Below are 15,912 nucleotides of genomic sequence, written 5' to 3' on the forward strand. Positions count from 1 at the left end.
ACATTAGCGGTGCAATCGACCAAAGCGTTGAAGAAATGGCAACCAGCGGTGACACGACGCGAAGAATTGGAGTTCACTACTGTGCTGTGACTTCTGATGGTGGCAGATATCAAATCACGACAGGAACGCGACAGGCCAATGCACGTGATCGACAGGACAAGCCACGTGATTGGAGAGTTTTATGTCCGGTGGCCTTTTTGTCTCAATGTCAGAAACTCAGAATGTCTCGAGCGTAGATTGCGCACGGACCACCCATCGGCTCTGGGAAAATCCGCTTCACAACGTCGGTTACTAAGCGTCTTGGCACGCACTTCCACTTCCACACTACATTTTTGTATCCTCACGATCATCACTTTGTAAGGCGACTCCGACCAACACCATCGCCATGACGAAACAACTCACCTCAGGTTCGTAGCTTTCTCTAGACAATGCCGACCATCGTCAGCTAATTCTTTACATCAGGGATCGCCTCCTCGCGGAGGAAGTCGCGCAAGGCGCATTTCAGCGCTCCGTCCAGCGTTCGACGAGTGATCATGAGCGCTCCTCTTTCCAAGGAATTGAGGGATAAATACAACGTACGATCACTGAACCGCTTCCGCCTTTTCTTGCTGCCCAACTCGCTATTCTGGGCACGCGCTACCAAGCGGTGACACTTGAAACTAACAATGCTTTTGCCAGGTGCGATCCATGCCCGTCCGAAAAGACGACGAAGTCATCATCACCCGAGGCGCCAACAAGGGCCGCACCGGCAAGGTCACCTCCGTCTACCGTCTTCGATATGTCCTCCACATCGCTTCCGTCGTCCGAGAGAAGTCGAATGGCCAGTCGGTCCCGATCGGAATTGCCGCTTCCAAGGTCTCCATCACCTCCTTGAAGCTGGACAAGGACCGGGAATCCATTCTCGAGAGGGCAGCAAAGGGCCGTGAGACGGGGAAGAAGGATGCGTCGGCATGAGCGATTCAAAATGGGCATATGGTTTCCTACGGGGCATTAGCGGCGTGACTGGTTCAATTACCAAATCCTGTGAATGGACCGATCGTGTTCTTGCGATCTTATGATGGCAGCATCGGCATCGAGTTGCTCAAAATCGAACATTCAATCGAATTCATAGACACGTTCACAACTTGGTGTGATGTCCAAATATCTCGACCAGGTGATGAGACTGCCAATGGACGCGGTCACCAGAATGCTATCCTAGCAATTTGTCCAGACCTCCCCGCTGAATAATCTACTACTCGGCAACCGCCTCCGTCCATGTGGCATTCCATGGTTGCTCGCAGTTATACTCTTAGCGTAGATCGAAGGTAAGGTTGCACACGCCCCCTCGACGGCAGACCTCTCTGTACTCTGGAGTCCAGCTTCTTTGAGGTTTGACGATGAGCAACATGATCTGGAATCGAAGCAGGATGGGGTTGCTCCTCTGATCAATGGCAACTGAACAGTGTCTTCACACGGCTATGCTAGCCTTTAAATTCAGTATGTCATCGAGGTCGGCCAGAACAGTTGGTTTGAGGTCAATCCAAAGCCTCTGGCGAGTGGCGCTGTTCCCCATCACGGTTAGCTCCCTGGAATCGCATTCCCCAACCTATTGGATTAACCAGTCCATCACCCTTAAGATCACCGCTGGATTGGTTAACATCTTTAGATCCAGCAGCCACACTGTCGCAAAATGTGCGTTCAGCCGGTCTGCCTCGATCGTTGCGCTTACAACATTAACTCATACTATGAACAACATTGTTTCAAGCAGGAGTTCCCTTACGTGCGAGTCGATTCGATCCGTCCCACGTCGATTGGAATGGAGAAGCCGAAACACCCTCGAAACAATGCCGTCGAATAATCATTTGCGGCCACAGCCATCTTACATCTGTAAGGCGATTCACATTTTAGAGCATTGAATTTCAGACTGGTTCAGTGGGTGTAGTATATCCCACTGGCCTCCTAACTTATGAGTGGTCACATTAAAAGGCCAGGAGCCTAGGATGGCTATGATTATCCCATTTCTTAAAGTGTGACTCAACGACGACAGCTCTCTCCGTCTACTATCCTCATTTCAGTCAACACCGTTCTAATTTCTTTAGGAGAAATCAAAACCCAATGGCGACGGGTTTAAGCCTGATAAGTGATAACAGTCCCATATGATATTTTTCATATGATATTGGACAAATGCTGCAGTCCAACACTACCTTCCGACAGCAAGGTTAACTGGCTATTTGAAATTGACTGCAGCAGGTACACCAAAGGATGGGAGAAGCCAGTATTCGACCTGTCTAACAAAGAAGGAATTGAGAATTTCAATAACTTCCGTTTGGTGTCCGGAGAGTATAGAAGAGCTTCGGAATCCAGGTTTTTCAAAAAGGTGTTTCTGCGCGACAGAGGGAGCCTCAATCTAGTAGATCAAGCGGTATCGACGCGCTTGACCAACTTCAGTGACTCGCTATGCTCCATCGTTCAGGAACTCCATATAGGCCCTTTCGATGGTGATCTTCCGGACTACTTGGAACCTGAGGTTCTCATGCAAATACTTGGCAACTTGAAAGATTTGCGTTGTTTTGGGTATGGTTCTTTCGATCTCACCGAACGATTCTAAGAGCATGCTGACGACGGTGAAGTTGGTATACATCATCGATGGTTCCTGTGTCAGTCCTGCGCATGCTGGAGAAGCACCATCCGGCAGCGGGCAGCCCGTCTTAGCGTCAGGAATCGAGCACGCAAAGGGCGAAAGCTTGACCGGCAACTACTGGGCTCGTCCAGCCTCCACACCCTATCGTTGAATTTGCTTGCTGATCGTCTCTCGGGAGACAGAGAAGTGTTCTCTGAATTCGGACCATTCAAAAAGCTTGTTGTTGGTAGCAGATCACTACGAGTGCTCCGAATTGATATCGAGCAAGGCATCCCCGCTCCTGGGACAGGCTCATACGAACAGATACAACTCCCCTTAAGCAACTCCGACATATTACTACCCCTCGAAGAGTTGAGGCTGCCACCGCTTAATTACCGAATCAACCCAACTTATTGCAACGCCCTAGTCCAAGGTTTGAATGGAGTGCGTCTTGATCTCAACGAGTACTCTCCACCACGTCTCCTACAAAGGTTAACCGGACGAATTCCCAACTTGACATCGATACGGCTCGGCTTTGACTGCGTGCCACAGGCGTGGGGAAATTGCAGCAGGGATCAAGGCCCTGAGATGGTTAAGAAGTTCTTTCTCTCAATCCGCCGGCTTGAAGAGATGGTGATATGGAACAACGACTCCGTGATCTGGAAAGCCATTGAGAAAGACGTTCTAGAGGTCCATAAAGAAAGCTCCCGGCGCATCAAAACTTCGGATACGGGACTTAGGCACAGTTGGGGAAAGGAGCATTTCGATATACTGTCGAATTGCCGGTCTCGATTAGAAATCCTAGATGTTAAGCTAGGAATGGAAGAGAGTATGAGCGCAGGGCGGGTGGGGTGGTTCTGGGTGAGAATTTCATTTACTTTGATGTTGTCGAAATGTCTGGCTGACGGCCATGCTTAGCCAGAAACAGCTCTCACAGTCGCAACTGATTTACCGGTCCAGATTCTTCAAGTCGGCATAACATTCAGCAAGGACAGCATCCTTGGGCGAGGAAGTTCTGCCACGACTGTCATATCGCGACCCGACGATCCTAGCCAGTATCTTCCACCTGCCAACTTTGAGAGCACATATCGGATCGACCGCGGTAATGCAGTGTATATGCAAGCGCTGCGTAAATTGGGAACCCAGACTGTTAACGAATTCATGAGGCGCTCGAATGATCACCCAATCCGACGTGTATGCATTATCGCCGAGTGTATAGATATGATACAGATCAGTAAATGGATCAAGATGGAGAAGACTCTAGTGGTTGGAGAATAGAAGAGCACGGGGCCGGAAAAAATGTACTTGTGGAGGATATACTCTATATCCCAGGGTATTAGCCCACATGTGGTACACTGCAAGGAGCGACTCGCCCGGAAACAAGGTGAATTGGAAGGATGGGCAGAGGAGATGCTCAGATTACAGGAACAACGTAATAATTAGCAAAAGGATGGCAGTTCCTAACGCATCATACCAGTGATAAGATCAACCTGTGGAGTAAATTGAGCCGTATATCGTCCAGAACCGCAGCACAGAACCGCAGCACAGAACCGCGCGTCTTCCACTAATTGGCCATTAAAGTAGGGAAAAGAGTATGATATCTCTGCATCCTGCATCCAAGTAGCCAACCGCTATCGATGTCTCCTGCTCTGCGTAGTTTACCCAAGTCCCGGGATCTGGTCAACCGAATTCCATCGAAGGATATTGGTTCAGTTGACCGCGATAGAGAATACACCCTGGCTGCATATGCTGCACGAGAATATCTCTCCACTAGCGTTGAAACACTCGACTCTTCATCGGCTGCACATTACTTGCTGGCCAGGACGGATCCCGATGTCGCCTTTCCGGGTCGAGTCACGACTCGAGTCCTGCAGCTGCTGTACCAGGCTGGTATGATAAAGAGATTTGTTGACATGTAAGGATAGAATTTGTCGAGGTAAAATCGGAATCTCTCAGAAGAAATTGGGCAAAATATGGGAAAGCGCAAGTCCCCAATCCACCCGAAAGACCTTAGAGTAGACCCTCAGTTGAGTCAGTATATTTACAACACTGGTGCTTGTATGCTGCATAAATCTAGCGCTCTGCAGCATAGCCGGGTTTCTGCATTCGGTGTCGATTCATCTGTGCAGGATCAAAACGTGGCTAACTGGTCAGCAACAAAGTAAGTAACTCCGTTCGGTTCCTGCTAAGTCGGAGTGGAGTTGCGAAATCGCCCCTCCACTTGACACAATCAGCCTGAGATGGAGGAACTGCCGCAGTGACGTGGGGCTCGCAACTGGTAAGAATCCGGCATTATTTGCAGCAACCTACACATTTCTTTTTCCAATTTTGCTACCTCGAATCACGCCCGGTTGCTGATCGTGACCATTTGCTAGCTTAAGTGAACTAGGTCCTCTGTGGGAGTGACTCGGGCGAGGTGAGGCAGTTTGCGTCAGACGGTGTTTTCAACTGCACTTCGGTACCAGACAAAGCGAACCACCATAATTGCGGTTAGTGGATTGAAGTGGTAGTAAGAGCTGCAGATATGGCCAAACCAAAAGTGTTGCTCTTGGGCGAAATCCAACAGTATGTGGAGCATTTCACGATATCCCATCTCTGGTCTGCTTAGGACACCAAGCACCCAACCCAGCGAATAATGGATGGGAGATAATTGGTATCGAAAGATACCTACCGCCTTAGGGAATGATATATTTCCTCTACAGTGAGGTGCGGATTTAATGAGATACCTAACTGACTTCATATTCTCCTATTGCACAGCGCAGGCGCAGTCTGGGAGAAATCGGTCGCGTCGATCGCGGACGTTCTGGAACCGAACTCGACGAACCGAGCCGAGTTCCTCGAGGAGTGCAAAAGCGGACGATTCGATGGTGTCGTGGCCGCCTATCGAACCTTCGACAGCGTCGCGGTCACTGGGATGATCGACCAGGAGCTGGTTGCGGTGTTACCGAAGAGCTTAAAGTTCCTCAGTCACAATGGTGAGTGACGTTAGAATATATTGGGCAGAGCTATTCCACAGCTAACGACAAAAAAGGGGCGGGATACGATCAGGTGGATGTCCACGCTTGCTCTGAGCGGGACCCTCCAATATTGGTCTCTAATACCCCCACCGCCGTCAATGATGCCACCGCCGACGTAAACATGTTCTTGATCATCGGGGCACTGCGTGGTTTCAATACCTCGATGCTTGCTCTTCGCGATGGCAAATGGAGGGGCTCCCCGCTTCCACCCCTCGGTCAAGATCCGCAAGGAAAGGTGCTAGGAATCCTCGGCATGGGTGGCATCGGACGGAACCTGAAGAAGAAAGCCGAAGCGTTTGAGATGAAAGTCATCTATCACAATCGCCGGAAGTTGGACGCGGAGCTGTGTGGAGGTGCTGAGTACGTGAGTTTTGACGAGCTGCTGGCCAAGAGCGATGTGTTGAGCTTGAATTTGCCGTTGAATGTGAGTGTACCCCCGAGGAGCAATAGGAAGCGAACTGTGCTAACCTCCCCGTAGAAACACACCCGCCATATCATCTCTGACGCCGAATTCGCCAAAATGAAGCAAGGAGTGGTCATCGTGAACACCGCGCGAGGAGCAGTGATCGATGAAGCCGCTCTAGTGCGTGCGCTCGATTCTGGTCGGGTACGGAGCTGCGGATTAGATGTCTACGAAGAGGAGCCGAAAATCCACCCGGGTCTTGTGGCCAATCCAAATGTGATGCTTGTGCCGCATATGGGAACTTGGACTGTCGAAGTAAGGAAGACCTCGGAGAGTATTCTGCAAGTACCATGCTAACACCACTGCTAGACCCAGACTGCAATGGAGGAATGGAACATCGGCAACGTCCAAGCTGCGATTGAGAAGGGGAAATTGAACAGCATCGTCCCTGAACAGGAAGGGATGGCATAATTCAGAGAGCCGACGCGAGATGACAATGACGGGAATAGAGAACAAAATCCATTGACTTTCTTACAGCGTTCCTAGGACCGGTTGAGCAGGGAAAGGCGTAGGGGTGAAAATCAATATGCTTATTGGATCGAGATAGAATACGATAGAATCTTCCTCTACAAAGCCGAGATATCAAATCGATACCTCGAGCGCGTGCTACAGTCCATTTTGAATTGCTTCGCTAAGCGCAGTCATACTTCGCCCAGGAGTCATTTCTTCTATGGATGATACCTAGCTGAATTCGCAGGCACTGTCAAGGCAGGGCCATGCCTCCATGAATAACGAGACGGTGTTGTTGACCGTATTTGATGGAGCGAATGGACGAGGGAATTAAGAGAAAAGGAGAGGTTGGATCAGATATTGTTCCCGTACTCCGTACATTTCGCAGTTTGCACCAATTGTCGGTGCTCCAGGCGTCGAGCCCCTAGCCCCCTGCTTCCAAGATCCCAGCGATCTACGAACTGACCAGTATTGAATATTATTGCTATTTGCTATGTACTTACCCATGATTTATGAACCCATATCTTAAAGTGTGAGCCGTGAGGATTTTTAGTGCCAACTGCCAAGTGCCCCACTTCCAGAAGAAGAAAGGCTGGTTCCGGTTCTCGTTTTCGCATCATCAACACTCCACTGAACCGACAGTGGCTGTCAGCGCCAAACATTAGCGTCCGCACGTGAGCGGGAGAAACCGCGGTCAACTGTCAAGGGGATGAAACGAAGGAGGGCTGCGAGAAATCAACGTCGAACATCTAAGCCCCTCATTAATTGCGAATTCAATGATGATTCTATGATTCAATGCTATGGTTCCATGATATACGCTGCATAGTGTATTACATGTCGAACCATACCATGTAGATGAACACCCTCCTCCCAATCTACCTGGATTACATTTACACTTCGCGAGAGCCCTAGAGACTCCTAAGCCCTAATAAATTAATAAGTCAATGTAAGGGGATAGGAACAGGAGAACAGACACAAATTGGGGGTTTCTGTAATACCCCTGGCCAAGGTAACCGAAGATGTGGGATCGATTGACTTGCTAAATATTTGACAAGGCTGGAAGGCTGGGGGGCTGGGAGACTGGGACAACGACGTTTGTTGTCGAATAGCCGTCGTTGTCCAACCGCCGTGTCATAATACACGCCACGGTCACCACTTGTTGCCAGCGTGCAGATCTGCACTCTTACTGCTGACTGGCACCGGAAGCACAAGCACAACAGCCCGAAGCTGTTGTACGAATGATTTGTGTGATCCCAGCCTCCGAGGACCATAGGGAATTTGGGAAACCATCACCGACCGTTGAACCTGCTCAGCCTCCCGAGGAGATTGAGAAAGTTATGTCGTCTTGGCGGAGCAGTGGATTGGCGCCGTGAAGCGGTTCTGCCAAGCGAAGATAGTCAACAAGACTCAGGAATATTCGATGGCAATCCAATATGTCTTTGATTTGGCCGATCCTTGACACCATGGGAATGTGATGCGATGTGATTGCAATGTGCTTACTGCTTGGATGAGTTTAGTACTTTGGAACTATTGGAAGAAATGGATGGCAACGGCCAACGACTAACGAGGAGCACAGTAGCATGAACCTGTGGGCTGAGCTGATAGCTGGGGAAGCTATCGACTTGGAGTGGAGGATCGACACTCTCATTTCGGAATCTCCTTGCTTAGAGTTTAGCCTTGTAGTGTTCTCTTTCATCGCAGGAGGACGTTTCAATTTTCAACCAGTAATGCGGCACAGTCCCAACTCCCAAACGACAGATGGTGGCACAGCCGTACTCCGTATCCCGTCAGCGTTCAGAGCTCAGAGGATGGACATTGGACAGGTATTATCTCGCTCAAAAGTCAAAAGAGTCCAAACAGCCCCCATTGGCAATCTCCATACCTAATCACACTGAAACCTCAAAAAGGCTTGGTAAAGCTTGTTCAACGGGGCAGAAGATGTTTTGTTCGGTTCCATCTAATCCACAGTGTGGCTGCGAAACAGCCTTTCAGGGTGTATCCTCCCTCCAGCCGGCTACCAGGGCGTTCCATTCGTTCGTCTTGATTCATTCCTTTAATTGTTACTGGTCCCGTCATCCTGTTCCATGCACGCTGCCAGTCACAACCCAGGATGGCATAAGGTTGTTTCTGAGTTGAGTGAGTTCTAAAATGAAAGAGCTTGGACTTCGGATGAGGACATCTGCAAGGGGCCGGGGGGCCTGAGAAACACATCTCCCGTCGTTTATATCGGTTTGTTCCCGTCATGATCGTCCCGGATTTTCCTACGCCTTAGCCTTCGACCTCACATTCTGTACTTCAAGTCACCTTGTGTACCTCCAGCCTCTCGTTTCCTGTGGATTCTTCTTCGCAGTCGCAATCCCAGCTCGTCGTCATCCTTTCCTCGCAGAAAGGTTTCGTTGCCACAACACATTCCTCTTGAAAGCCAATTGCACCAGAAACTGTGTATTTGGTGGTTAACGAGAGGCATATTTGTGACGGTCAAGGATTTTATTAGCTCTTTCCGTGGAATAACCCTACATCGTTTAGGTACACCGCTTGCTGAGATTGACGACTACGCTATTCTCATCCTCCTTCATTAATCGGGCTTGTCTAATCGACGGTGAATAGATTGTGGAGTGAGGTCGTTTGCATCTCGAGCAGCCGTTGACTTGCCCCCGAATCAAATACTTCTGGAAACCACAGCCAATACAACTCCTTCACGACTAGCTACCATCCACCATGATTTTCTCCAAGCTCACCGTCGCCTCAGCCATGGCCGCCGTGGCCTTCGGCCAAACTACCGGAAAACTTGGGGACGCCGCCGAGACCACCGACAACCCGCTCGGCGCCGTCTACGTAGCGAGCTTCTCCCCGAAAGGCTCATCCAAGGTCAGCGGCTCCATCGTCGCGTCCTCGGGACCCGATGGCGAAGGCGTGCACTTCTCCGTGTCCGTCTCTGGCCTGCCCGCTGATTCGGGCCCGTTCGGTCAGTCATCCGCTGTTTCCTCGATTCATTTTCGCACCGACTCGCGCATTTGAGGGCCTCCGCAGATTCTTTGAGGCCCTACGTTACTTTCAATATTGCGGGACTTTCTGCATCCCCGTCCATTTGCGGGGATGAAGTCAGGACTCACTCAATTTCCGCACTGTTATACACCAATGTTTGGGGGGCTTAAGCTCGCTCGAAGCCGGTACCGGCCCCATTGGAAATGCTCCTGCTTCCTGGTAGCATTCGATTTGTGGACATTGTTCTAGTCGAGGTCGCAGTTTTCATTTCGCATGCTTTGCAAACAACACGACAAAAGTTCCCGGACTGACAATCACTCCAGGCTTCCATCTTCACGCGGCTCCCGTCCCTGCGGACGGTGGTTGCAACGCGACGCTAGCTCATCTTGACCCCTATATCCGCGGCGCAGACACTCCGTGCGATAAGACCAAGCCCGAGACGTGCGAGGTTGGCGATCTGTCCGGCAAGCACGGTGCTCTGTCCGGCGAATCTTATTCGGCCTCGTAAGCGCCCTCTCACTCTCCCAACCCGCGTACATCCACTAATCCTCCAGATTCATCGACAAGTACGCCTCCCTCAAACCCGGAATCGGAGCCTTCTTCGGCAACCGATCAGTGGTCATCCACTTGGCCGACAAGTCGCGCCTGGCGTGCACCAATTGGAAACCCCTCTCCGACGCGTGCGACGTCGCGCCGGGTCCCAGTGGGCCAAAGCCGAACAGCACCGCTCCGCCCGACACCTCCATTCCCATTTACACGCCGCCTCCGGTCGTGAACTCTTCTACGCCGCCCCGGACCTCCTCGCTGCCCTCGCGGACCTCTTCGCCGCCGGTCTTCACCGGTGCCGCGGTACCGAACGCGGTCAATGATGGGGTTTGGGTGGTGGGTTCAGCCCTCATGGCTGCGTTAACTTTCTTCCTTTAAGATGCTGCTGGGGAGAGACCGGAATCTTGCTACAGTCACATCGATCTCATGGACAATGTCTCTTTATGCTTTCTAATACCCCTGTTTCTATAGCTTTGAGCTGTGAGCTCCAAAATCCGATCAGGCGGCTGATCGGAGACCCGGGAAATATATCGTTAGGTCGCGTATTCTTCCGCTCGTTCGGTGATTCGGTGATGCGTCCGTCTATACTGCGGCTCTAGGGACCCATTTCTACCCCTAGTCAATTTAGTTTCCTCTCCTTAGCCGTGAGAGCAATAATTGAAGTCATTAAGGCAATGATTATACTTTAGACTTTGAATCGATCGATCAAATCACCGTCTAGACTCGGTTGGCCTCTTCTGCCCCTCTAAAAGTTGGGAACATCCACGTTACTTCGGCACCAGTCCGAGCGGATGGTATCACTGAGTTCAGTCTATGTGATCTCGTAAGATGATAGTTGGGGGGATGGGGCGTATGTTGATGTTAGCCACCAATTTATGGTTCCTCGAACGGCATATTTCCATGATATCATAACCTCGTGGCAAACAACCTATCGTGTACACATTATCCATGCTCCCCCAAACTCATCGCCCTCTCCTTCCTCTTCCCCCCTTGATTCGTCTCCTTCACCACCCTCTCCACCGCACTCCCCCCGTTCTTATCGAACGGCTTCCGCCTCCTCACCAACTGATACCCGCGGTCCAGCTCCACCTCAACCGCGCAGCGCACTTTCAACGCCCCCACGGCCGGCCACACCGACCGCTCCCCCCGCAAGATCCAATGTTCCACCGCTTCTCGCGACGGATTCTCCACCAAGCGGAGGAAGTCCCGCGCACTGATTTCCGGCACCAGGGTCAACGACGCGCCCGGGACGTTTTCGTCGAGCAGGAACCGGCGGATGGACGGAGGCAGCAACGACAGGTTGTCCAGCTGATGCAGGCGATGGTGCAATTCCATGACCACCAACCGCGGGATCATCATGGGCGGCAGGGGAATTAGCCGCGTGAGGAACCGGAACGCGTGGCGGCGCGGCGGGGGTGGATGGTGTAGCTCCGACCGGAGGAACGGGACGATGTACGGCCGCGCTTGGGAGACGATGAAGTGATTGACGTTGAACAGCTCGGCGATGCGGGCGAGGGGGGACTCGCGCTCGGAGTAGGCGGTATGCGTCCAGGGGTGGAAGGTGGCGTGCTCGGCGGTCGACCAGGGATGGATTTCGCCGGACTCGGACTTGCAGAGGAGTGTGACAGGTCGGAAGAGGGAGGAGGTGGTGGTGTTGGAGGCGAGGGCGGCAGACCAGATGAGCTATGATGCGTTAGGACTAGAAATTCAAATCTAGGTGAAAGTGAGCACTGGTAGACTTACCACATTAGGGGCCGTGAGGTAGTTAAGAACGTTTGGCACGCCGCCTCCCTCAGCGCTCACGGTGATATTCAACACCCGTTTCGTCCTGGAGTACGCTTCTTCGAACGTCAGGTCGCCGACATTGGCTCTCACGCACTGCTCCAGCACCCCAACATCCAAGAAGTGTCCCTCCTTCAAAAACCGCTTAACCCTCGTCTTCAACGTCTTTAAATCTACCCACCCCCTTACCCCCACACTTCCCTCTTCCCTGTTGCCGTCCACCCCATTTCCATCCCGCTGCTCCTGCGCCCCTTCCCCTTGTGCAAAGGCGCTCAAATCAATCCCATCCCCACTAAGGAATGCCAGCAACTCATCTTCAGTATGTACGCCCACCAACGCGGCCATCAAAGCACCCGTGGCCGTCCCCGCAATAATCCGGGGTAGCAGACCCCGTAAATGCAAGGCCTTCACCACTCCCAAATGACAGAGCCCAAAGATCGAGCCGCCTTGCAACACCAGCGCCGACCGCCCAAACGCCTGCCGGGTATCGTGTAGGACGTCCAACTTCGCCTGGAGCGTCAGCCCGTTCGCCAGGCTCGCGGACGTCGGGTACGAGGTCACGTAGTCGACGGCCAAGGCGACCTGGGTGATATAGTCTTCGATGAGGAGCTTGGTGCCGGCATAGGCGCGGGAGAACAGGCGGGGGGTGGTGATGTTGCCGAGATTGCGGACGAGGCCGGAGCGCAGGAGGGAGACGAGGGTGAGGATATCGTCGTCTTCGCGGGCGGAGATGATGGCTTGGAGGCGGGAGTAGATGAGGCGGAAGTCGTAGGATTTGGAGGCGGGGTTTTGACGCCTGTTTGGACAGTCAACGAAGTGTCCTATTGTGTAACCCGACTCTTACGGTCGTGTGGTCGAGCTGGATATCGGAAGTGGAGTGGACGGTTTTCGGACAAAGCGCTGGTGAACATACCACAAATCATACCCAAGCACCTCGTCCAACTGGAAAGCCGCTGCTTCCCATTCTTCAAACAGTCTTGCCTCGCCTAAATTCTCCAGCAACGCATCTTGCGGCGCTTTCTCGAACCACCAAGCGTAGAGTCGCTGTACCGGCGCCGAAACCACATCAGCCAACCTCGCACTCACGGAACGCGATGCCAGGGACTCCACGCGCTTCGCCAGCGCCTCGGGGGCGATGGCCTGGAGGGGAGAGAAGAGGGTTCGAGATGACATACCAGCTGCCAGAAGACGCAGACTTCAAGGACGATGTTGACGACGGACTTCAGGAACCCGAACGGGTTCAGGAGGCGGGACATGGTCAATCCACCTGAGGCGCATGCAGAGCGTGAAGGGCTGCATGGCTCGCCATTCGGAGAGGATGCCGAGGGGGTAAAATTAACGGATTGTTGCCATTGGGGACGTTTTAGCGTCAACATGGCATGATGGGCTTAAGTTACAGGTATTAAGTCTGTCGGTGGTCGAGATATGGGTCGTTGAGTATAAATCACATGCCAAACCATCCCCGCATTCGCCTCAGAGAGTCGGAGTCCAAGGGCCTCCATGTATCATCTTCCCTTTACTGGTTCAGGAATTTTGTTACTACAATCCTCGACATCTCCAGTAGTACTATTGAGAGATATGTCGATTATTATATAAACATTCTTGTATCTACGTCGAATCATTACCTGTAGCTATAGTAACAAATCCTCCGAGCCATAGAGCCGCGAGAACCTGCATGGTAACTTGTTTGTAATCCTCAAAACGCCGAACCCGGATACCATTTCTGCCGGTTTTCCAAGACCAAGACCAGTTGACCTCAGTCATACCTTACGCCATGAATTCCACCATTGTGCGCCGATATGAAGACCGTTAACTAGTCAAAGCACTCCGGACAACCTCGACCGCCGCACTCTTAACGTCGGTCGGATCATGTCCCTCCCCGACATCCAACACCGCTACATCCGGCTCTTCCTCCGCCTTCGGTTCCTCCAGCGACGCGAACTGGCTGCGCACCATGCTCTTCTTCATGTAATGGCCCTTCCGTGAGCCGACTCTCGCTAACAGGACATCTTCAGGGGCTCGAAGGTAGATGAAGTGGACGTGGACATTGGGTTGGTCGGGAGGGTTGGAATTGGTCCGGGAGAATGGAGGGACGGATGGACGAGAGGCGTCGTCGCTGGGCCTGACGTCCAGTGCGCCGCGGAGAATGTCCCGGTATGTGCGTTTCAAGGCGCTGCAGGTCATCACGACGGCGTGCTCAGGTTCTCGACTTCGTGGGTCTGGAATGGCACTTCTGCTGCTCTGTCGGGGAAGAGTTGGGTTGGACTGCCGTTGCAATTGCGACAAGCCCTCATTTCGAAGAGTGGATAGCCAGCCCCAGCGGTCGGAGTCCGTCAGAGGAATACCTGCAGCCATTTTCTTAATGTTGGCTTCGGGGTGGAACTATATTATTGTGAGTGGTCCGTCTTGAGTTTACAGTGGCTGTGGCTTCAGCGTATGAACGAAGCCTTGCCTATTCTCTCAACCTACTTCATCGCCTTCTATATATGGCACGCGAAGTTCATCCGCTAGGTATTCGGCAATCGTGCTCTTTCCACAGCCTGCTGGGCCAGTGACGATCCATATATGCCCGGAAAGAGGTTGAGGCTGTTCTGTTGATGAATTGAGCGGCGGATCGGCAACGGGATACATGACTTGGAATGAACGAGCCATCCTCGATGGTAGAGGATCATACTGAGAAGGAGAATCATCGTACAGAAGGCCGGGTGCCATATTGGAATAGAGATCAAATCAGGGCTCGAGACGGAAACGGCGAATGACGAAGCGATGAGGAAACAAAGGAAGAACAAACTCGAACTGAGAAAGATCGGACTTTGGAGAGAAATGGACAACGGCTAGAAGCGATTGAGCACGAGGACAACGCAGTCCGTCTTCAAAGGATGCTGAATCCGAAGGGTAACAAGTCAATTCGACCAACTGGGTGCAGCAGACAGATGCAAACCCCTCCGATTCGATAGCCTTGCGGATCGCGGGGTAGCGAGGGATGCAAGGTGCATAATTCTTACATACAGAAAGTGGAGCGGGGGATCGGAATTGGTGGAAGAATTGTTCAGGGTCAGATGGGCTCTGGCACTGATGTCACAAAGGACGGTTGACATTCATCGGTTCAAGAAGCGGTTGTTAGCGGTGGTGACTGGGGAGCAGTTGACAGGATGACGATCAAGATTGGTCAGAGGTCCTGGCTAGAAAGCAACCAGAACTGCTGAAGACGCTAATTAGAGTTGGCGAATTACAGTAGGGCCCCTGGCACGACGTGGAGAAAAACGTGGGGGAACACCGACGCTACGGATGCCGGGGAAACACTTGCATGAAGATACTCATCAGTCAACAGTCATCAAGATACAGCGGGAGCTGTGGGGTGAGAAATTGGCTTCCGGTGTTTTTGCAACTCCAGGAACTCTACAGCCTCTTTGTAGGACTTGGCGCTGGCGTAAGCTAGTATACGTATCGATTCTTAATGATCGGTACGCCACGGTATCGTTTCAGCCTCTAAATCTTTGCAACATTACTGCCCTCTTGATCATGAACATCGCATGACAATCCCATCGAGAAGCAAAAAAGTATAGGCATCAATTGCTAAATGGGGTATCCCTTGTCGAATCACCGTTAACTGCCTTCATCTTACGAGTTTGCGCATAAATCTTCTCACAACTGACCGACGTCCTCTCTTTGCATCCTTCTCATCTACCATCTCGGCCGCTTCCTCTGTCCCGCCCATGTCGTCTGCGGCCTCTTCTGTCAAAAAGTTAGTCGATATCATTCCAGCCTGATCATTAGAGAGTACCTTTCGAAAGATCAAGGGATAATAGTCGATCCTTAAGCCGCTGACATTGATCACAGGATGGCCCGAGAAGAACCTGAAAGCCAGCAAGAGCACATGAGTACATCGTTTTAGCCTTTTGTACCTCGCCTTTGGCTGCCAAGAGATCGGCGAGAGTCCATATAGTGTTGAGGGCTGGTCGGTATCTCGGAAGGGTCTCAGAGTTGAGTGCCTCCTCGTATCCTTCCAGCGCTCGCATGTACATCTCTTCTGCCTCCTTCAGTTTCCCTTGGTCTTTGTAGAGGAGGCC

General features: G+C 51.9%; 9 protein-coding genes across 9 annotated transcripts in view; 6 read left to right on the top strand and 3 right to left on the bottom strand.

The window, feature by feature from the left end:
* Window positions 1-385: 385 nt before the first annotated feature.
* On the top strand, window positions 386-954 carry P152DRAFT_475564 (putative 60S ribosomal protein L26-1; the record flags this gene model as incomplete). The annotated part of the gene is made up of 3 exons (XM_033681430.1): window positions 386-407; window positions 463-575; window positions 679-954. The coding sequence occupies 3 exons, from the start codon at window positions 386-388 to the stop codon at window positions 952-954; spliced, it is 411 nt and encodes a 136-aa protein (XP_033531966.1).
* A 237-nt stretch (window positions 955-1,191) lies between these two features.
* Window positions 1,192-2,022, top strand: P152DRAFT_95346 (uncharacterized protein). The gene has a single exon (XM_033683376.1). It carries the CDS (start codon window positions 1,428-1,430, stop codon window positions 1,893-1,895), a length of 468 nt encoding a protein of 155 aa, XP_033531967.1. The 5' UTR covers window positions 1,192-1,427; the 3' UTR covers window positions 1,896-2,022.
* On the top strand, window positions 1,914-2,939 carry P152DRAFT_95401 (uncharacterized protein). Its single transcript, XM_033683378.1, has 3 exons — window positions 1,914-2,006; window positions 2,079-2,553; window positions 2,610-2,939. Exons 2-3 carry the CDS (start codon window positions 2,150-2,152, stop codon window positions 2,689-2,691), a joined length of 486 nt encoding a protein of 161 aa, XP_033531968.1. The 5' UTR covers window positions 1,914-2,006; window positions 2,079-2,149; the 3' UTR covers window positions 2,692-2,939.
* P152DRAFT_95348 (uncharacterized protein) lies at window positions 2,940-4,075 on the top strand. Its single transcript, XM_033683377.1, has 2 exons — window positions 2,940-3,460; window positions 3,518-4,075. Exons 1-2 carry the CDS (start codon window positions 3,188-3,190, stop codon window positions 3,875-3,877), a joined length of 633 nt encoding a protein of 210 aa, XP_033531969.1. The 5' UTR covers window positions 2,940-3,187; the 3' UTR covers window positions 3,878-4,075.
* Window positions 4,076-4,893: 818 nt separating this feature from the next.
* P152DRAFT_460445 (glyoxylate reductase) lies at window positions 4,894-6,644 on the top strand. Its single transcript, XM_033679911.1, has 5 exons — window positions 4,894-5,164; window positions 5,357-5,574; window positions 5,631-6,040; window positions 6,095-6,334; window positions 6,389-6,644. The coding sequence occupies exons 1-5, from the start codon at window positions 5,124-5,126 to the stop codon at window positions 6,488-6,490; spliced, it is 1,011 nt and encodes a 336-aa protein (XP_033531970.1). The 5' UTR covers window positions 4,894-5,123; the 3' UTR covers window positions 6,491-6,644.
* Window positions 6,645-9,280: 2,636 nt separating this feature from the next.
* P152DRAFT_401447 (Cu,Zn superoxide dismutase-like protein) lies at window positions 9,281-10,438 on the top strand (the record flags this gene model as incomplete). Its single annotated transcript, XM_033676613.1, has 3 exons — window positions 9,281-9,494; window positions 9,838-10,018; window positions 10,069-10,438. 3 exons carry the CDS (start codon window positions 9,281-9,283, stop codon window positions 10,436-10,438), a joined length of 765 nt encoding a protein of 254 aa, XP_033531971.1.
* Window positions 10,439-10,529: 91 nt separating this feature from the next.
* P152DRAFT_439849 (uncharacterized protein) lies at window positions 10,530-13,098 on the bottom strand (the record flags this gene model as incomplete). Its single annotated transcript, XM_033677655.1, has 4 exons — window positions 10,530-11,743; window positions 11,804-12,638; window positions 12,756-12,886; window positions 13,018-13,098. 4 exons carry the CDS (start codon window positions 13,096-13,098, stop codon window positions 11,003-11,005), a joined length of 1,788 nt encoding a protein of 595 aa, XP_033531972.1. The 3' UTR covers window positions 10,530-11,002.
* A 553-nt stretch (window positions 13,099-13,651) lies between these two features.
* Window positions 13,652-14,473, bottom strand: P152DRAFT_401320 (carbohydrate kinase; the record flags this gene model as incomplete). Its single annotated transcript, XM_033676604.1, has 2 exons — window positions 13,652-14,224; window positions 14,312-14,473. 2 exons carry the CDS (start codon window positions 14,471-14,473, stop codon window positions 13,652-13,654), a joined length of 735 nt encoding a protein of 244 aa, XP_033531973.1.
* Window positions 14,474-15,458: 985 nt separating this feature from the next.
* Window positions 15,459-15,912, bottom strand: part of P152DRAFT_508673 (kinesin light chain 1) — a gene marked incomplete at both ends in the record, with an annotated part of 3,474 nt that continues 3,020 nt past the window's right edge. The window contains one exon of the mRNA XM_033682591.1: window positions 15,459-15,608. Coding sequence (XP_033531974.1) covers window positions 15,459-15,608 — 150 coding nt within the window. The remainder of the gene's footprint in view (window positions 15,609-15,912) is intronic.

This window comes from Eremomyces bilateralis (genome assembly GCF_010015585.1).
Source record: "Eremomyces bilateralis CBS 781.70 unplaced genomic scaffold P152scaffold_18, whole genome shotgun sequence".
Taxonomy (NCBI): Eukaryota; Fungi; Ascomycota; class Dothideomycetes; order Eremomycetales; family Eremomycetaceae; genus Eremomyces; species Eremomyces bilateralis.